At 33.0% G+C, this 23,239-nt stretch overlaps 1 protein-coding gene across 4 annotated transcripts in view; it reads right to left on the bottom strand.

Moving 5' to 3' along the window:
• Nucleotides 1-23,239, bottom strand: part of sif (still life) — a 727,300-nt gene that overhangs the window by 403,445 nt on the left and 300,616 nt on the right. For all 4 annotated transcript variants that reach the window (XM_069812852.1, XM_069812854.1, XM_069812855.1 and 1 more), the window contains one exon: nucleotides 9,034-9,090. In XM_069812852.1, the coding sequence (XP_069668953.1) occupies nucleotides 9,034-9,090 (57 nt within the window). The remainder of the gene's footprint in view (nucleotides 1-9,033; nucleotides 9,091-23,239) is intronic.

The following is a 23,239-nucleotide window of genomic DNA, read 5'->3' as shown; positions in this document are numbered from 1 at the left end:
TTTGTATATTCGATTCCCTAACCGTTTCAAATGCATATTATTTTACCTTTTAAGTGTGTTTCCAAATTATATGCAATACGCTTTGTGAAATCTGGCAACCTTTTCATAAAGGAAGCTAAGTTTATTAATATTATATATAGACATCGAATATGATAGGAATCTATCCAGCAAACCAAGACGCACGAAGACGGACCAAGAAACACAAACATACATATATATATATATATATATATATATATATATATATATATATATATATATATATATATATATATCATAGTATAGTACGTATTATCATCACTTGTGAGAAGGTAAATTGTCGTCGTCGTCTTCCTAACAAGTCTTCCTGTTATGATCTCAAACCAGAATTTTCAGTCCATCTCTTCTTTGGAGGGCCTAGAGATCTTTTGCCATGCGGATGGTAATGAAACAGTGCTTTTGGAATTCTGCATCGATCCATTCTTCCGAGATGACCCTTCCACTGAAGTTGATATTTCCTGACGAATTGCATAATGGGTTCTATTTGAAGTTCTTGCATTATGTCCTTATTTTTTTATGAACCCAGCGAGAATATCCAGCTGTTGCTCTCATGAACCTCATCTCACTTGCTGTTATTCTACTGACGTCTTTATTCTTCACAGTCCACGCTTCACTACCATAGCTTAATACTGGCTGTGCTAAGGTTTTGTATAAGCCTATTCTTGTGTGTCTTTGTACTAGTGAAGGTTTCATGATTTTATTAATGATCCCCATTGTTTTATTATATTTACATATTTTTTTCAGCGAATATCTACTTCATCATAAAGTGATAGTGTATAGCCAAGGTAAGTGAAAGTATTTACTATTTCTATTATTTTATTATTCAAACAGATTTTACTTAGTACAGGGAATTTCCCACAAAATAACATGATTTTCGTTTTTTTCAATATTAATTTCCATGTTATATTTTTCACTGACCATATTTAAATTGTGTATTGAATATTGTAAATCATCTTCAGTTGATGCTATGAGAACCATATCATCAGCGAAAAGTAAAGCATCAAGCTGCAAATTTCGATTAATTGGAATAAATCCATGGCGTGTCTGTCGCCAATCTTGAACGATTCTGTTTATAGCCTATATATATATATATATATATATATATATATATATATAATAAACAGAAGTGGTGAAAGCTAAATTGTATCTTTTATAATATGAGATTGAGTTGCAATGCTAGAAACAAATATAAGTAACTTGAAAATTAATATTCAATAAATCTTTATAGAATAAATAGAAACAATATATTATAAAGATAAACAAATTAAAAAATAAAGCCAAAATTAAAATAAGCGAATAAATCAGATGGAAATATAACAAGAAAATATATTTAATGTAAAATAAAATACAAAGGAAACAAGTAAGAAATTAAACTGAATATAACAAAAATAATAAAAATTGATACATACAAAATACACAATGATTAACTAACCTTTACCAAATAAAATAAATGACTAAAACAATATAGTAAATGTAAACAAATAAGGAATAAATAATGGAATTTGATAAACATTACAAATAAAAATTGTAATAAAATGTTAAAACAATTTAGAAACGAATAGAATTATCATGAAAAAAAAAACAAATAATTGCAAGAAAGGAATAATAAATAAACAAAAACACATTCATTCATTCATTCATTGTATTCTGCCCAAGAGCATCTATTGCACTGAAGATTCTTCAATCTTCGCTATTTTCCGACTTCCTCTTAGTCTCCGAATATGCTCCATGTATCTTAATGCTATCATCTGATATCTTCTTCTACTCCGAACTTTTCTATCGTTGACCAATCCTTCTAGTCCATCCTTCAGTAGGCAGTTTCTTCTCAACCAATGACCCAGCCAATTCCTCTTTCTCTTCCTGATCAGTTTCAGCATTATTCTTTCTTCACCCACTCTTTCCAGCATAGCTTCATTTCTTATTGTGTCCTGTCTGTCCATTTCACAAGCTCAATTCTTCCCCATATCTACATTAAAATATTTGTAGTCGTTTCAAAAACAAATTTTAGTTCTCAATCTAACAAGCACGCAAAAGATTTTGAACGGAGGAATATGGATGCTTAGGAATTAGTCGCTAACCGAGTTTGTAACGAGTCCACTGAAGATCTAGGTGTGTACTTTTGACATATAAGATTTTTTTGTGAAAGATCTCCAGATTATTAAAAAAAAACAAAACAAAAGGAATTGCAAAAGGTAAAAAGTTAACATAAAATAAACTTCTCGTGTATATGTTACTTGCAATTCTCGTTAGGTGCTATCATGTGATGATGTAGTATGGTAAGTAATTTATCTACAACGGCTTGTAGTTTTAATTTGTGAAAAATGAAAGTTCCTGAACAAATTTGCGAATAAAACAAAAGTAGGTCTATTGTGTTATAGTTATTGACAGAGAAATCTCGGACTTACAGAGGAAAGAATAATTTGATGCATTGCATAGGCCTATAAAGAATGGAATAAGTTAAACGGCATAACAGTTGTAAATGAAAGTAAGATGCTATTATTCCCATGGAAAGTCAAATGTATATTATTTCAATAAACGAACTCGGTTCATTAAAGTGTTATTTCCGCTAAGTAGGGTGTATCACTTTCACGGCCTGTAACTGTTATTGAGAGCAAAAAAGCAATAAACAATAGTCATAATATCACACAAAAATAAATAAATCTGTACTACAGTGAACTGTATGACGAAACTGCAAAGTTACTGCAATGGGTAAATCAAAACACAAATAAATATAAATTCCAGTAACAAACAATTAAAATTAAAATTAATAAAAAAGACAAGTCTCTGGATTCAACAAATTCAAATCACTTTCTCATTTGAAATTAATAATCCACAACTCATTTTGTAAACTCTCTACAACCTGTAAATGCCCTTGCCTGAAACAATCTGTAGATGTGAAATACCTGGCAATTATTGTTGATCAGCACTTGAAATGGGATAGACAAATCACCTTTCTATGTAACAGGATCCGTAAAACAATTTACAAATTCGTAAACTTTCGCCATTACTTGCCTACTCATGTATTACGTATGGTTTATTTGGCTACAGTTGAATCTGTTATCCAATATGGTATAACTGGATGGGGAGGCATTACAAAAACTGCTCTTCTTCGTCTAATTATGTTGCAAAAACGTACAATCAAAATTTGTTTGAAAAGGCGGCTGGATTATCCAACAAATTTGATCCATTCCGAATTGAATGTTTTTACAATTGACCAAATTTATAAATACTCTTTAATGAAATTCTATCATAAAAATAGAATGAAATTTGTAGCTCAGCCACATGATCATAATACAAGACGAAATGAAATTCTTAATTTAGTTAAACCTAAATGTTTCACATCTGCTGCTTTACTACATAGTACAAATTATGGTCCACGTCTATATAATTCGATAATTAAATTTCATCCAGAATTGACTACTTTAAGCAATGAAATTTTCAGATCCAGAATTAAAAAATTTATATGACAGACTTCCCTGTATTATATTATGTACCATGTATTGTAAAACAAGTTTATTTCTATCCTAAGTATATTTTTTCTATCTTATCTTGGTTACTATATCAACATGACCTGTACTAATTATACTACTAACAATAAGTTAATATTAATCCACCAATTTCAACATCGTCTCTTTTTTCACTCAGTTATTACTAGTATTATTATTTACTAATTTTATTATCATCTTTATATGACCTTTTTCTTAAGTATTTTGTCTACAAAGTATGTATACTTGTGCGAGATCGTGCGTATTTGCTTGGTTTCCGCACAAAACCAATCCGCGATAAGTCTAAAATTCCACATTCAGTATTCCCAACCTAACACACACAACAATTTCCCTCTTCTTACCGCTTAAGTGACATATTGATTTTACTGCTTTAGGCTTTTAACATATTAGTTTTAGAGACGTTCAATATAGTTATAATTATAAATTGGAAACTTACCACTGCAATTTCCCCTAAATTGTCAATTATTGTTTTTAAATATTTGTAAAAATTAAGTAAACTCTACAACTCCACTAAAGTTACTGCATTCGTGATGCAAGTAACATTAAGGAAGCCGTGAAAAAATCAACAAACTTGCCGACGTTATTACTGCAATATGTTATATAAATAATATTGTTACTTACTTACATTATTGTTAAAATATTAAAATGAAAAATAAATCATTACATAACCTTACCGTTTGTTTTAAGTTCGCATTTATAGACTGGGGGGGGGGGGGAAAGAGACTTATATCACGACCTGCTGGAGTATAGTAAAAACAGAAAACATTTTAAAGCAACAATGTTGAAGACAGATATTTTTGTTTTGCAAATTTGCCGTCATTGAACAGAAACCAAGATGGAGATTTCATTGCAACTAATTAGAAATTCCTCTTTCAGGTATGTAATAAACGATCTTAGCACAAAATAATGTACGATACACGAGCGGTATGTTTTCTTTCAATTCGCGGAAATTAAAAAAGCTCAACTACGTTTCGCTTTTTCAAACTTTTCCTCGAACATGAAAACTTCAACATACCGCTCTTGTAACGCATATTACTATTATGTAACGGAAATGTCCCCGAACACGAGCTTTGCTCTTTCGGGGTACTTTAATGTAACGTTTTTATGTAGGCTATATGTTATTATTAAATAAATCTAAATCTAAATCTAAATAAACACAGGTCAAAACAATAGTAAACAAAAATAAATAATTCTATAAATACTACATTTGAACTACAAGACAGAATTACAAAATTTTATTACAACCAAGAGTGGATATCGTGGAAACACTTTTCCAGTAACCAGCTGCGACAAAATGTTGCATGTCTATATATAGGGAGCGTTCACTACGGCGCGGCGCTACCGTTATAAGGAAACAAGATCTGCTTTGAGAGCGAGTAGCAACGAGCTCTGAATTTTAAAATCGCAATTTTATCACCTAGCAGAGCTCAGACTACATGGGGATGACCCGAACGCTAGAGGATGTTGTGGTCCTTTATACTACTATGTCTCTTTACATGACTTTAAAATTTTTCACCTTCTCCTATTTCCTACCTTTACATCTTACCGTCTAAAAAGATATTTGAAATACTGGATATAAGGAATAATTCAAATGAAAATTGATAAGAGAAACTAGCTCCATCTCTCTCCCTATCTCACACATACAAAAATACACACTCGCGCTTTGTGCCTACACATTACCTGTAACGAATGTATTTAATGAACATATGAACGTGTGCAATGCCTATACATATACGTACTGTGTACATGAGCTATTCCATCTCAAATCGACCGAAATACAGAGAAAATTGACCTTACAATTTCTAAATAGAATGAAACATTTTTTGTACGTAGAGAACTGTGATACAATGCTTTGTGCAAAGTTTGAGGCATCAGAACTTCATAGTGTTTAAATTTAAAATATTTAAATTTATCGTATTTTCATAAAATTTGCAACTTTAAACTGTTGTGGCTCCGAAACCCTTTCAACCAATGATCAAAATCATGGTTTATTTTGATGCTGAGAAGTTAAAGTTTATATTGACATATAAACAGATTTTCTTACTTTTTATGGAAATGGAGAAATTTAGATTTTTCCTCATTAAGACGCCTTTGCCAAGGAAAAAATGTTTTAAAAATATATGTTTAGATTTCGCATTGAAAGTACAATTAAACACTTATTTTTTACTGACGGCACGTTGATAAGAAAGTATTGAAAATATCAAATAAAGAAAATAAATAGTACGCTCGTGAACTAATCAGCTGACTGTGAGGCGGGAGCTAGCCGAGGTAGCAAGGCCAGGAGACATAAACACGTGATGTGTCGTCTAGCAGTCATGGCTATGCTAGCTTTATCACAGGTTTTCATAAACACAGGAGTAAAATGACGCCCAACGCTCGCTTATCTTCAGCTCTCGGCCAGTGCGTGCGGTACTGCGCCATTCAAGTCTAGGCGTGTGAAAATAATCTATTTAACACCCTTGAAACTTATTGCCGTACCACTAAGCAAACAATGCCGAATCCCTCTTAATAATGCAAGGTTTTTTCTCAATATGTTTTTACATTTTTACAAATGGCCAAAATGCCTAAAAGCAAGTAAAATCAGATTAACTGTCTCTCTGTGTAAAATAAAAATAAGGGTTACTTCTTAGCATAACCTACCAAATGTCAGCTTCAAAATAAGCTCTCGTTCAATGTTCTACAGTAAATGGTTCCAGAGTTCTGAGCGCTGAAAGAGGCTTGTTTTTTTATAAAATACCCTAAATTTGTCGCGCAATACGAAAACCGTTTGACTTTCGATAGTATATTTTTGAAAATGAACTCCCCTCAGCACCTTGTATAAGTAGGGAAAAATTAGAGTATAAAAAAATGCGAGGTATTTTACTGATCGATTTTATATGGAATAGCCCATATACAGAGTGTTCCAGTAATCCTTCCAAATTTTTAGAGTGGTAGAGGTGATAAATACGAAAACAATTACCATCTAGGAACCCACGTCCGGAAACGTTCCGTTTTGTAGTTACAAGCCTTGAAACTGATGAGCAGGGTGGGGGTACTGTAGAATGAATGTCAAGAAATACGTAAAGGAGTACGCTCTGAATTTGAAGGTTCTGGCGAATAATTTGGTTTTCATACAAATCTATTTTCAAACTGTGTCTGAAATTATGACACGGTTAGAATAGTCAGAACAAGAGATGCCGGAAGCCCTCAAATTAGTTGAGGAAATGACGCAGAGAATTAATGAGACATCAAGTACACCGTTACTGAACGTGCAAAACAGAAGTGGAAATCAATTTTATGTAAAAATAACGGATATGGAACATTGTGTAATATAAACACCAAATTAGTGGACATAGAGTCACCCGAGAATAAAGGACTGTCTCTTAGAGACTGCAATGATGTTAGGTTTTTTCGTTTTGCTCCTATCACGTTATGCGACGTAGAGCGCAGCTTTTCACAGTACAAACTGTGTTTGGCAGATAACCGAAAAAGATTTACGTTTGAGACACTGAGAATGTATCTTGTAGTAGGTACATTGCAATTCGGTACTGTAACTGCACTTCCTAAAGACGACCAATAGGATAAATGAAGAAATTAAAATTGCTACATGCTTATTTTCACCATTAACACTGTGTATAATTAAACACAAATGCTTATAAAGGACAGGAGAATAAATGCTTTTCACATTCTTTTGACATTGTCATTGTGTAATGTGTATTTACTTTCAGAATGTACATATGTGTGTTTCCCCATATTACCGTACTCTACTCTAAATAGCAACGTTGTTACCTCAACACATCTCTACCTACCTGCAGCGAGTCAACAACCTATAGTGCATGCACAGTAAACTTATTGTATTGGGTCCCAAGTCTCGAAGCCTGCTGATGAGTAAGGTTCGGATAAAGTAGCTTTATCAGGATAGGCATCCTTGATCCGTGCGTTTTGTTTACAAACATTAACTAGTTGTCGCGTGTCCTCCAGCTGACGGTACTGTCCATTCGCTGATGTTTCAACTAGGGTGTTGGGGGCGCTCTTTCCAGTAGGTAGAATTTTAACTAGTAGAAGGGAGTAGTGTTTACTTAGTCTGGAGCAAGTCAGGCCCTATCCTACACAATAATATTGTCTTATGACTCCAGTTACGAATGGACTCAAATAGTATGTAATTAAGAATGAGCAATAGTGTTCTGACTGTTATATCTAACAAAAATACTTTTATTACTAGTCTTTTCTTCTTTTTGTTTTCTTTCATATCCTGTTTAAGTGAAGATCAGAGTTGGCTTCGTGGATTTTTTCAAAGCCACAAAAAACATAAATAAATAAATAAATAAATAAATAAATAAATACATACATACATAAATACACACATAAATAGATAAATAAAAAATACATAAATATATAAATACATACATAAATAAATACATACATAAATAAATACATAAATAAATAAATAAAAATAAATAAATAAATAAAATCCATTTGTACTTATATAGATTATGATAAAATGCTGATATCTTTATAAAGTAAGGCTAGAACTCTTACAAGAGCTCCCGCTTCCTTAAGTATTAAAACCAAAATCGTTCTGTTAATCAGACAGACTTCGGACAGTACGCTTTCCATCGCAGACTACTCATTTTATACACAGTTTAAGTGGAGATTAACCTCAGGTTCAAAGTTATTTTCTATTTGAGATATTCTTACACCCAAGTATGCGAATATTAATAAACTAATAAGCTAACATAACATCGAATTCCATCAGACGAAACTAATAATATCGCTCTCACAACTCACATGTAGAACGGTCTTTAGTTCTTCGGTTACCTTCGATACACTCGAATCAAAGTTACATTCTCAAAGGTGTTCGGATATTTTTTGGATTAAATCTGTGTGTGCGTGCGATTATGCATATACTGCACGGTGTGTAATGTGTATTTACGTATGAATGAGTATATGCACTTGTGTGTATGTATGTATGTATGTATGTATGTATGTATGTATGTATGTATGTATTATGTATGTATGTATATATGTGTGTATGTATGTATGTATGTATGTGTGTATGTATGTATGTATATGTATGTACGTATTGGCACTGCAAATGGCTAAATACCTGGTGGCAATGGTAACTAATTACACCCAATATGACAATAATAAACACAATTATAAGAAATATAATTAATAATAATAATAATAATAATAATAATAATAATAGTAATAATGTATGTACACACGCATCTATGAATAAATTTATAACGAATTAGATGTTATTCTTAGTGACATTTGTGTCCCTCTATTCACAGGAAATTCTTCGCTGTTACATTTTCTATGATGTAACATCTTTCCTCAAAATTTGAAATGCATATTGTTCTGCAAGATGCAAGGAAATATACAATACAGCTATTTTCCTAAATTAGTTAGTGGTAAATTGTGAATGTGATATAATGAAGCAGTGGAAATTCATTAAAAAGTGTGTATTGCAAAAAAATAACTGAGATACAAAAGTAATACTCACGTCTTCTAGCTGGATATGGGCTACGTGGGGTGGACCCAGGTAAACTCTCTGCAAATTCTGTAAATAGAAAAAATCTCTATAATGACGACTAATTTATTTAAGACCCTTACTTTCAGTATAATTTCTCTAGCCCAATTACCAACAAGCTAACAGTGCTGAAGAGCATATCAATTTTGTAATTCATTGGTCTCAAATTCAGAAATTGTGAGCAAGGTAAATTATAAAAATTCAAATTACACATCTATACTTAATAATTTGACGAGTTTCCTTTGAAATTCACTTACTTAGATATGTGGAATGTTATATGCTCCTTTAAATGAGACATTTTATTCATTTTTATAGAGAATTGCCTTATTTTATCTTATTGTATCATACCAATAAATATAACTGTAAAATCTTAAAATGTTGTAACATATACAAAACACTAATTGCAAGAATATTTATTGCATAGCTCTATTTATTTCCTTACTTGGTTTGTTAATTCACAAGTTAATGTTTCTATTTATCTGTAAATTATACAGAGAGTCTCCAAAGTGACGCATCGCCCGTAGCCCGAGCTGAACTCGGCCGGGAGGAAGAGAGGACAGCATTCGGCTGGCAGAGGCCTTCGGTTACACAAGATGGTATTCAGTATCTCTGTCATTGTGTAAATGTGTGAATGTATGCAGTTTAAGACAAAGAATATTTCTTGTGAAAAAAGTATTTCAAATACCGTTCTATACGAAAAGTATCGTTGCTTCTTTCAACGTGAGTTCCACGGTGGAAACGTTGCTGATAGAACCGTAATCCTTAGATTAGTGGGAAAGTTAAAAAAAAAAAAAAACAAAACAAAAAAACAAAAAAAAACAGGCTCCGTTCTGAGTAAATGAAAATCAGTAGACCTCGCGTTCTCACTAGAGAAATTAGATGAAATAGGTGTCAGGCTCCAAAACACACCTAGCTCAGGAAACCAGCATCCAAGTCGTTATATGCGAGAGCAACAGAGAGACTTCACTCACTTCCATACAAAACATATTAATTTATTTATAGTTTTCTGTTCAAAGGCAGGTCTTTCACTGCAATGCCAACATTCTCCAATCTTCCCTATTTTCCGCTTTCCTTTTAATCTCCACATACAATCCATATATCTTAAAGTCGTCCATCAACTGATATCTCCTTCTGTTCCGAACTCTTCTCCCGATCATTATTCATTCCAGTGCATTCTTCAGTAGGCAGTTTCTTCTTTGTAAGAGGCTTCGTAAAACAATTTATAAATTCGTTAATCTTCGATGCTACTTACCTATTAGAGTTCTACGAAATGTTTATTTGGCCATTATTCAGTCTATCATTCAATATGATATAATTGTTTGGGGTGGAAGTACAAAAATTAATCTTAGTCCGTTAAATTTACTACAAAAACGAATAATTAAAATTTGTTTGAAGAAACGTTTCGATTATCCAACTAAATTAATTTATTCTGAATTTAATGTATTTAATATTGAACAAATTTATAAGTATACGCTGTTAAAATTTTATCATAAAAATCGTAATAAGTTTGTATTACAGACATACAATTATGTCACAAGACAAAATATTAGCCTAATTCAACATTAGTAGAACCTAAAGTCTCACATCTGCTGGTCTAAAGCATAGCATAAATTTTGGCCCTCGGTTGTACAATGCTTTAACTAAATTACGCCCAGAACTTCTAACATGTAACCCACTAACATATAACAAGAAAATTAGAAACGTGTTAATATCTTCAATTTGATTAAATAAATTTATAGCTTATGTGTATGAATTAATGAATCTATATTATATTTGTATTCTATAATTTTGAAATATATATTAGTACTACTTTTCACGTGCGATATTATTCTTCTCTAGTGTTAATATTATATTATATAATTCCATTGCCGCTGTAATTATATTTTAGTTCCTATTTTATTTTACTTATTTATTTATATTATTATTATTTTTTATTTTAATATTATATCTGAACTGCGACCGAGCACGAGCGCTGCTCATTCGGTCTCAAATTTTGTTAATACTACTGTATCTTCTTTTTATATTGCTTGTATTATTTTATTTGTATTTCTCTTTGTTTGTTTTGTAATTATATTTCTTTGTTCTGTATATTTAAATTTAAATAAAAAAAATTCTTAGCCAGTGAACCAGCCAATTTCTTTTTATCTTCCTGACCAGTTTCAGAATTATTCTTTTTTCACTCAATCTTTCCAGCACAGCTTTATTTCATATTAATTTTACACGCTCCATTATTCTCATATCCACATTTCAAATGCTTGAAGGAGTTTCTCTTCACTTCGTCATAATGTCCATATTTCGGCTCTTACAATGCCAGATTCCACACAAGGCACTCCACTAATCTCGTCCTTAATTATTTTTCTAAATGTCCAGAGAAAATGATCTTTTTTCTATAAAAATTGCTTTGCCATTGCTATCCTCCTTTTGGCTTCCTGGCAACTGCTCATGTTGCTACTTATAGCACACCCAAATTATTTAAAGCTTCTTCCTCATTTCAAATTAGCACGTTTATCTTCTTTACTTTTCTTGCCATAACCACTGACTTCCATTGGTTTGCATTAACTTCAGCCCTTACTGCCCACAGCTGTCATTTAGTTCCAATAGCATATTCCTTAGTAGAGTCTCCTCTTCTGCTAACACCACCATATCATCAGCAAATCTTATGCACTTTATTCTTATTCCTCCTATTATTATTCTTCTCATGTTCTAAAAACAGTTCTTCATTAAATTCTCTAAGTAGATGTTTTAATGGGTTATTTTACGATGTTGTATCAACATCTCAAGTTATTTGGCGTCTGAATGAAATTAAGGTGATAATGCCGGTGAAATGGGTCCGGAGTCCAGCACCGACCATCCTCTGCCGACAATGTTTACTTCTCCTGCCAGACATTATGAAACGAAGTATAGACATTCATAAGTAAGTGGATTTTCTGTTCATATAGTCAACATGGTCATTGTTTTACGCAAGGCCGTTGCTTTACGCAAGACAACATAAAAAACTGACAAGCTCTCTGGAAGGAAAGCACATTTAAAACCCAGAAATGCAGGATTTGAAGCTTTTTTTATTTATACACTTATTTACTTTATTCATTTATATGAAAATTTCGAAATATGAAGTATAAAATTTACCTATTTATTTATTTAATTAGTTCTGTTTTCTTCTCTATATACTTGTCTCTTAACTATTTAAACTATTTAGAGTATATATTTAAATGGTCTTCTTCTTATTTCCTTCAAGTATTAGGCCAAATAGCCTGTTACGATCTCACAGTTGAATTTTCAATCCAGCGCTTCTTTGGACGACCGAGAGATCTCTTCCCGTTTGGACGATAGTGGAGCATGACTTTTGGGATTCTATCTCTATGCATGCGATGCAGATGATTTATCCAGTTGTTCCGATAATGTTTTACGTGATTAATTACAGGTTCTAGTTGTAATTCTTCCATTACATCTTCATTGCGTTTGTGATCCCATTTCGTATATCCCGCTGTATATCTCATAAATTTCATTTCATTAGCCGCTATTCTGCTTTCGTCTTTCTTCCTCAATGTCCATGCCTCACTGGCGTAACAAAGTACAGGTCTCGCCAAGGTCTTGTATAGGTGAATTCTAGTATGCCTTTGTACTAGAGAAGGTTTCATAATGTTGTTAATTATTTCCATTGTTTTGGTGTATTTAGAAATTTTCTGTGAAATGTCTACTTCATCGAAAAAAGATCATGTGTATCCGAGATATGTAAAATAATTTACTCTTTCTAATATATATTTTTTAAATGGTCTTCATTTATTTAATAATTATGCAGTTAGTTATTCAACCACAAATTTGTACCTACTTACTTATTTAGTACAGTACTGTCGACAAATTATCATAAGACCAGTTCAATAATTCGTTCAGTCATTTCGTTTCCATTATCTAGTCATCACGTGAACAGAATTTGTGGTGGACAGAACTGACCGGGATATTTTTCTTAGGCAGTCCAGTTTGCTCTGTTGTATTTTCTGCACTTCATTGTTACAATATTTACTATTTATCATCTCACAGAAAATAGCTACACTTTTTCAACTAGAAGGACTGAATCCAGGCAATGTAATGACGGTTTCTTATCTGACCGAATACTAGTAGTATTATGTACCAACAAAAATTAGAATTTTATTGGGTTGAGATGATTTGGGTTTGGTTTCTTACTGTTTAGTTATTTATTATCAAAATGTTAAATCTTATAATGCTGGTATAATTCTATCTCTTTACGAGAAACTAAATTAAAATTATTCACTTGGTATTTATTTTATGATTATTTTATACTAATTCTTTGACAACATATTCAAGGTTCATTCGAATAAACTCCACAATTACGTAGTTACTCGTAAACTATAATAATGAATTGTTAATTATCCTACTTTAATTTCGATTATCAACGAGCAATATGAATCACAAATAAGTAATTGAACAGACAAAAATTTAAGTAGATAGGATTGGGAGTTCATGGAATTTTTCTTCCACTGTCGTGCATATAGCCAATTCACATTAATAAAGACCGTATTCTATGTGGCTATGCATCTTAAACAATAATTCAATAAAGGGGACAGTTTGTAAAAGGAGACTAAAATCTACTTCTTTTTGCAAAAATGTTATGCGATTTACAGCAATATGTGCTCCCAATCAGCAATAGTTGCGAAAATAAATATATAAACAAATAAGAAAATGAATATACACATACAGTTTTAAATAATTTATGATATCCTTATCAATTAATATAAAATTATACTTGCATAAAAGAGAATGCAATTTATCCTTTAAGTAGTATTCAGTCTTCGGAGTTGGCCAGATGAAGCATTTATAATTAAAATGATGAAATTTTTCTCCTTGGCCTTACCACAGTCTTCTTAGTTAATCAGAAGATACAGCAATTTAATAATAAAAATAAATACATTCTCATAATTATTTAACTCTTGCAATGATTCACTTTTGACATCAGATGAATAAATGAAAAGATAATTCAACAAAAATATAATTGTTTACTTCAAGTATAAAATTTTTTTGTGGCTGGTTAGACGTAAAAGATTTAGACTAAAACAAATAAATTATTTAATTACATATTTCCTATTAGTTAATTAGGAATGGTACTGCTGTTAATAAACAGATAAATAGAAACACAAAATTATTTCTATTAACATATGTTTCCTATAAGAAATATCAATTTTATGACTAAGTATGATGTGGAAAGAATGGAGGGAGAGCTGATTAACCTGCCACATGTTTTTGTTAGTATAATTTCAGTAGCTGGTGGTTCTACGTACGTATAAAAAACATGAAAAATAAATCACATTTTTACGAGAATGCTGTACCCCTCTACAATATGGTGTAGAGATAATTGGAAAATTTTAATCGTGAACAGAATATAGGCTACTTTGGTTTTTGTTATGAGTCTAATGCTGTAATTAGTCAGCGGAATAGAAAGCAATTTTTAAACTGCAACTCATTTGCCTAATTCTGTTTTAATATTTAAGAAATTATTGAAAAGATAATAAATTTGCTTTATTCTGGAATGGTAGCATCGGACTCCTACGCCTTCTACGAAAACTTGACTTCTGTAACTGCGTATCGATCAAGTCTTGTGCCCGGAGATTTTCATCTGCGCACAAGCGACATTAATGTCAGGAGTACTCGCGCAGCATAGTAGTGTACCAAAAGTCCACCAGGAGAGTTACAGTAAAAGAATCCTCAACAATTTTATTAGCGATAAAATACTGTTGTTACGTAGAGTAAAATTTACTGCATCAGAGAAAATGCTTTTTTTTTCCTGTGAAAAAGGAAAAAGAAAAATATTTTCGTAACACTTCCATCTCACTATTAAATAAGAAACTTCGTAGGAACTGTACTATCAACTGTACATGTACTAAATGCAATCCTTTATTTAATTTTCTTTCAAGTTGTGAGAATTATTAAGAACTAACTGAAATCACCCGTCGTTGCCTATGTTTTCCTTTCTGCTTCTATTTCTAATTAAACTGGTTGTTAGACTTTTCGGAAATCCAACTACAGACAACCAAAACGAATTGTCTTTACTAAGCTTTCGTCTTCCCTAAAAAATGAATCTTTCTATAGCGTTCACATACTTAAATTAATGAACTTCTTAGCCAAATGCCTGCCAGGGTTAACTCAATTTAATCGCCTGTACATCAGGCATCGAAAATAAACATTTCTTCATGTGCCTTACGTTTAACTGTTTTTAATATATGTTTGTTTTGGTTTATTTATTTGTTTGTTTATAGATTTATATTCTGACGTAGTTAAGGCCATTAGGCCTTCTTCCACACCGCCAGAAATACGAATAAAATAATAGAAAATCGAACTATAAGCAAAGTAAAACCAAACGAAAATATATACAGGCTACAATCACACAACCAAGATTGTCTAGATTTTGGCCTTCATGATGTAGCCTATCAACAATTTTCATGTCGTGTTATTTTTCCATGGCCTCATGGAAGTCGATGTTGAATATAACAGACAATAATAAAGAACAATTGACTGTATAAGATTGCATTTATTATACATCAATGTTTAATCGTATTTATTTTTATTTTTTATCTATTTAATTAATTTAACGTCCATTTGTCCGATTTTAATGTAGCCTATGTTCTTCTCCTGGTTATGAAGGTTAAATGTGGAAACTTTGACAAATATCGGTCAAAGTGTGTAGATTTGTATAGAGTACATACATAGCCACATTGACTTTTATATTATATAAGATGATGAGCCAAACGCACATAAAGTAACTTGAAATTTTTCATTCAACTTCTCTCTCAAACTTGGGATGTTATTCAGAGACGTTTCGCATATAATTTGTACTTGAAATTATTTACTATCACTTCGCACTAGGCACACTATTAACGAAATATTAAAGTTATAATTTTTATTATATTTCTCATAGGAAATACAGACGAAAATCAAAGGCGACATAATGAAAAGTGGAATTTTAATCAGCTATTTAGCTCACCTTACATAAACTAAGTAATGTGCACTGAGCTGACAGCATTATCATTTAATCTGCGTATTCAACTTCTCTATAAATTACAAAAAGTATTCCCAGAAATTGAGAAAATGCGGCGATAATCGAGCAAAAGTTGAGTAAAAATGACGGGGAAAGTCGAAATACTGAGAAAACTGCCTGAAAATGATTCGTCGTAAGTAAATTTCATAGACCTTATTTTGGGGTCGAACTATGGTTACTACGGTTGGCGCAAAAACGAATACAAGTAAATGACAAAAATGACTTTTTAGAAAATCAACTGTAGATACAATACTACACCTTTTCCAGTTGTATTTCAGAAAATATCAATTGTATTTCAGATTACTCAATTTAAATTCAGATATTATCAACTGTATTTCACATTTGTCAATTCAATTTCAGATAGTATCAATTGTATTTCAGATTAGACAATTGTATTTCAGATGGTATCAAATGCATTTTAGATTAGTCAATTGTATTTCAGATGGTATCAAATGAATTTCAGATTAATTTTCAATTGTATTTCAAATGGCATCAAATATATTTCAGATTTTGTATCTTCAATTTCTTGTTTTATTAGATTAGATTTAGATTAGATTAGATTTATTTATTTAACCTGGTAGAGATAAGGCCGTCAGGCCTTCTCTGCCCCTCTACCAGGGGATTTCAACTATAACATGAACAATAAGATTACAATTAATATTAAATTTACAATTACAATTACAATAAAAATTAAAGTACGACAAGAATACCTGATTAATGAAAGCTAGACATTTTATCATAGAAGTTAAGAACAAAGAATATTTTTGTATTTATTAAATTACAAATTAAACCTACAATAACAAAATTCTATAGTGATGAAATTACCGGATATTGAGATATTTTGTGGTAGATTAAAATAACTATTTACAAGAAACCATGTCTGAACGAGTCTCAATTACTGACCAAGTGCCTAGTAAGTTTGCGTTTGAATTGAATTTTATTTCGACAGTCCCTGATGCTAGCAGGTAACGAATTCCAGAGTCTTGGCAGGGCTATTGTGAAAGAGGATGAGTATGAGGAGGTGCGATGGGATGGTATTGTTAGTATTGTTTCATGGCGAGAGCGTGTGTTCAGATTGTGGTGGGAAGAAAGGTAAGTGAAGCGAGACGACAGGTACGAAGGAATAGAAGAGTTCAAGATTTCGAAGAGAAAGAGAAGTGAATGTAAATTTCTTTTCTTATCTAGTTTAAGCCAACCTATTGCTTCCAGGGATGGGGTAATATGATCATATTTACGAACATTGCTTACAAAACGTACACACAAATTATGAGCACGTTGAAGTTTCATTTTGTTGTCGTTGGAAAGGTCAGTCAGTAAAATGTCAGCATAGTCAAAATGGGGAAATACAAGGGTCTGCACAAGGGACTTTTTTAAGCAAGAGGGAAGATGAACATTTATCCTTTTTAGCACATGAATAATAGAATATACTTTTCTGCAGGTTTCTGTGATTTGCATGTCCCAGTTGAGATTATTATCCATGTGAATGCCAAGATTTTTTACCGAAGAACTGAAAGGGATATGCACTGTACTTACTTTAACGGGGGAAATGTCGAGGTGCTTTACAGCGTCGGTTTGCCGTTTGTGTCCTAATATGATTGCTTGTGTCTTTCCAGGATTGATATTAAGATGGAATTTCTTTGTCCATGTCACAATCGAGTCAATGTCTTTGTTCAATTTATCTATAGCGTCATTTATTCGATCTAAGCGGGAAGAGATGTAGCATTGAAGGTCGTCAGCATACAAGTGATAGTTACAATGCCTTACATGAGATGTAATATCACTGACATATATCGTGAACAACAATGGTCCGAGTACCGAACCCTGTGGTATACCTGATGTTATGTTAAACCAGGAAGAGCTTCGATTCCCGGATACAACACATTGTTGTCTTTCCCGTAAGTAGGATTCGAACCAACTCACAGCAGTCTCTGACAAATGCAGATTTCTCAATTTATGGGTGAGCAGGTCGAAATTTACAGAGTTGAAAGCTTTGCTAAGGTCAAGAAGTGTTAGTATTGTTACTTTATTAGAGTCGATTGCTTCACGAATGTCTTCTGTCACTTTAAGTAGAGCAGTGCTTGTGTTGTGTCCAGCTCTGAAACCTGACTGATACTTGTCGAATAGTTTGTGTTCGTTCATGTAGTTAGTAATTTGTCTGTGTACGATTCTTTCCAGTGCTTTTGATATGGCTGGCAGGATACTGATTGGTCTATAGTCGTTCGGGTCGGTGGGAACTTTGACTTTTGGAAGAGGAAGAACGAAAGCTTGCTTCCATATTTTAGGGAAAGTTGAAGTGATTAAGGAACTATTGAATATGTGTGCAATTGTAGGTATTACTATGTCTTGTATTTTCTGTATGAGTAATATGCTAATGTTGTCTGGCCCTTGAGCTTTCGTCTTGATGCGTCGGATGGCTTTCATTACGTCAATAGGAGTGACGTCAGTAAAATAGAATTTGTCTCGAGTTGGGGAAGCTGAGTCAGGCAAAACTGTGTCTTGTTTCGTTGTGTTGTTTAAGGTCGGGTCCTTTACAAAGTGTTCGTTCAATCGGTCAAGTGGGATGGGTATGTCTGCTTGTTCACTAGCCCTTCCAAGTCCAATGACCTTCAGATTTTTCCATAACTCGGAAGGGGTTGTGTTGGGCTCTATAAGTTTGTAGGAGTATTTGAGTTTAGCGTTTCTTATTAGTTGAGTCGTTCTGTTTCTTAGGTGTTTATATGAGTTAAAATATTCGTCGTTTTTATTGCGGGTGTATTTCCTATAGGCTAAGTCGCGTTCGGACATCAGTCGTCATCCAAGGGGCTGGGGTCTTTTTATTCTTATAAAGTATAAAGTATAATGGGTTTCATATAAGGATTTTTAGAAATTTACTGTACTGTATTGTGAAATACTGTACTTTGTAATGCAGTAATAAATTCGAAAGTTATTTATCGAATTATTACATACATAACAACAATATAATTTGACAGGTGTATTACTGTACATAGTCAATTTAATTTCAGAAAATAAGCAATGCATTTAAGATTACATAGTCAATTTTATTTCACAAAATAACAAATGTAGGCCTACTTGAGATTTTAACATATATTAAAAAAAACGGAAGATGGGTTTAAAAATCCTCGACTTTATTGCATTTTAGCGTCTGAAGAGCATATTCTCCATAGCTATAAAGCTGCAGCATGATGAATTGTACTATGTTGTACTGCACGAACACAATCACAACCACCAACTTCTGAAATACAAAAGATAGTTTCTGAAATACAATTGACAAATCTGAAATACAATTGATGTTTATTGAAATACAATTGATACCATCTGAAATTGAATGGACTAATCTGAAATACAAATGATACCATCTGAAATTACATTGACAAATCTGAAATACAATTAAAGTTTTTTGAAGTACGTGGGGTGTAACTTTAATAGTGGCAACACTGCTGTAAAAGCGAAACGAGACGGAGTTAATTGTTGTCACTTCTACCACATGTTAGTCTATGTCTGCCCTCCTTCCCCCTAAAAAGGACTCTTCCGTCCGAATCATAGCGCATGCGTTGTGGAGAGTTGAAGTTAGTCGCCTGTTGGTTACAGCTCTAAGCGGTTGTGTTTCGCCATGTTTACAAAGCAGGAACGGCGATCTTGGCTGAAAATTCAATCTCCCCGTGGTCGTACAGCACGACAATGTCATGACGGTCTTGTTGAGGCATGTGGAGAGATGCGTTACCATGCAGGAATGTGGCGAGGTGGGTTCGAGCCTTCAACGAGGGGCATGACCGTGTGGAAAACATGGCTCGGCCGGATCGTCCTAGTGTTAGTGAAGAGGAATTTCAAGCTGTTTCCGCTCTATTAGACAGCGATCGACGACAGACGGTAAGTGAGTTAGCCCAGGAGATAGGAATATCGCATATGACTGTGTTTGATATTCTATAGAATCGCCTAACGCAGGATAACGCAAGGGCGCACATGGCAAACTGATTTGTATCCTCGCTGTGGGTGGGAAGTGCTTTTACATCCACCACATTCACCAGACTTAAGCCCCTGTGATTATGATTTAATTCAAAGATGAAGGAACCACTTCGTGACGTTCGATTCCGAACTGTTCCCTATATTCTGCAGGCAGTAGGGCGATCCATCAGAAACATCAACAGAACAGGAGCTGCTACAGGGATACTACGACTTCCACATCGCTGACGAGTTGTAGACAATGCTGGTTACTATACTGAAGGACTGTAGAAGTTTCACAGATGTATTACTTGTATATTCGTAATAAATAAATACTTGCCATTATTAAAGTTACAACCTGTGTACAATTGATACTATCTGAAATTGAATTGACTAATCTGAAATACAATTGATAATTTCTGAAATTAAATTTATTTTTTCTGAAATACAACTGAAAAAGGTGTAGTAGACTTGATACTTTAAATTGGTCTTTGCCACTTTCCGTTTAAATTCAGCTTATTTTGATGGGATGTTAATGTGAACATGCCACTGTAAGAGAAGAGGTATAGACCAAATTCTTCAATCATGACAAAATAGCATATTTAGCATAAGGAAAACGTAAAATGAAATGTACAATCCATAACTTAGAGATTTCACACCAGTTACTGAAAGAATAATGTCTTAAAATAATTTCTTATGTGACAAGATATTAAACAATAAAAAAGTCAGTTGCCTCGTATTATCAGGCAGTACATCTCACTTGACGATATGTATCAGGAGAAAAACAATTATTTGTATACATCTAAAGTCTGATTTGTGTAATATGTTACTAAAATTACTAAGTCAGCGAAGTATGCAATGGAGGGGGAAAGGAACTGGCCACCCTACCCCATTATCTCCTGGCTTAGTTGCCTCATGAGTGATGTTTTATTGGCGTCACTTATGAGGTTCAGACCTGTCTTCGGACAGTTGACTAAACAGCAACAACAGAATCATTCGGAGCACTTGAAATTAACTGTATCACCATAACAAAAATGTATTAAATACCAGCTTGTAACATTGAAAACTAAGAGAGGTATGGTTAAATCGGAATAAATGCTAAATCTTGAAGCCTGAAATTAGGACTGAATTAAGTATTAAAGTAATGAACGAGTTGATTATTCAATCTATCAACTAATGAAAAACTGAAATAATGGTACAGTAAATATAACAATAAGGAAGAAATTAATGAGTGAATCAATCATAAAACACACATAAAAAGATTAAATATACCATGGGCAAGAAGAACGAATCAAACTATCAATAAACAAATAAAATAACAAAGAAAAATGCAATAATGAATAAGAAATAATTGAATCAATTATTTAGTCTATACAAGCTATTGTAATGATTGTGTTGTACACTTGTGACATTGAAAAACCAAGACAGATATGATGAAATTGAAATAAATTATTCTTGAAGCCTAAATTTGAGGATAGAATTAAGTATTAAACTAATGAACGAGTTAATTACTCAGTCTATCAGCTAATTAAAAATTGAAATAAATATAATATATGAAGAAATTAATTAGCGAATCAATCAATTAAACACATACATGAAAGAATGAAATGTACCATGAACAAGGAACGAATGAATCAATCCATCAATAAACAAATAAAAAAGGAAGCACAAATACAATAATAAATATAATAAGTAAATGAATCAATAACTTAGTTTATATACAGGCTGTTGCAAGTGACTTCGTTATAAACTTTAACGGCTGGTAGAGGTGATCAGCATGAACAGTTTTTATATAGGAGCACATGTGCCGAAAAGTTTTGTATGGTAATTTCAATGTTGATATGTGTAGTAGCTAGCTACCATCGAACATAATATCATCTCTGTTATCTTCCTTTGCTTCCAGACGCCGTGTTTCCTGCATACGTCTGTTTATTTATTTATTTAATAGGTTTATTTCTACTTCCACTCAACCAGTAGGCCTATAAGAACAAATATAAAAATGACAGCAATACAGGAGCAATTTACATTTAATAATAACAATAATAATAATAATAATAATAATAATAATAATAATAATAATAATAATAATAATAATTTAATTCCAAGTGTCAAACAATATACTAAGAATTCAATGTACTGAATATTAAACAAATATACATATAGGGCATATCAAAAGTCCGGTAACACTTTCAATATTTTATTACACTAATGATAGCACTTTCAAACACACGTCAGTTTAAAGTCAAACTCTCAAAGTTCGTTTTACATCTTACAGAGATTCAATGTGTGAACCATGAGTGACTCGGCAGATGTCCAAACGATAATCAAACTCTTCCCATACCCTTTTCAACATATCCTCTGTGACCGTGGCGGCAGCTTCTCGAATTCTGGTTTTTAGTTCCTCTAAATCACGTGGCAAAGGCGGTACAAATACACGATCCTTTAGATACCCTCATAGGAAAAAGTCACATGCAGTCATATCGGGTGACCTTGGCGGCCATGTCATGAAACATCTGTCCCTTACTCCAGCTCGTCCTATCCAACATTCACCTTTGCTGCCTTTGTTGTAGCCGGCAAGAAAACTCGTAGCAGACGACGATGACTTATTCAGCCGCTTAATTTTCAGCGACGAAGCGACATTCCATACGAGTGGGAAAATTAACAAGCACAATTGTCGTGTTTGGGGTACACAGAAACCTCACAAAATCATTGAACATGAGCGTGATTCACCGAAGGTGAATGTTTTCTGCGCGTTGTCACAACGAAAACTGTACGGACCTTTCATCATCATTGAGGCTACTGTGACTGGACATTCATATCTGGACATGTTGGAGCAATGGTTGGTGCCTCAACTTAGACAAGATCTCGATGACGATTTCATCTTTCAGCAAGATGGGGCTCCGCCACATTTCCACAATGCAATTCGTGCTTACCTGAATACGGAGATGTCTGATCGTTGGATAGGACGTGCTGGAGTAAGGGACAGATGTTTCATGACATGGTCACCAAGGTCACCCGATATGACTGCATGTGACTTTTTTTATGGGGGTACCTAAAGGACCGTGTGTTTGTACCGCCTTTGCCACGTGATTTAGAGGAACTAAAAATCAGAATTCGAAGAGGTTCTGCCGCCACGGTCACAGAGGATATGTTGAAAAGGGTATGGGAAGAGTTTGATTATCGTTTGGACAT

The sequence above is a fragment of the Periplaneta americana genome, chromosome 16 (assembly GCF_040183065.1).
Source record: "Periplaneta americana isolate PAMFEO1 chromosome 16, P.americana_PAMFEO1_priV1, whole genome shotgun sequence".
Taxonomy (NCBI): Eukaryota; Metazoa; Arthropoda; class Insecta; order Blattodea; family Blattidae; genus Periplaneta; species Periplaneta americana.
The sequence above is the reverse complement of the archived record's forward strand: the minus strand, read 5'-3'. Positions and strand labels throughout refer to the sequence as shown.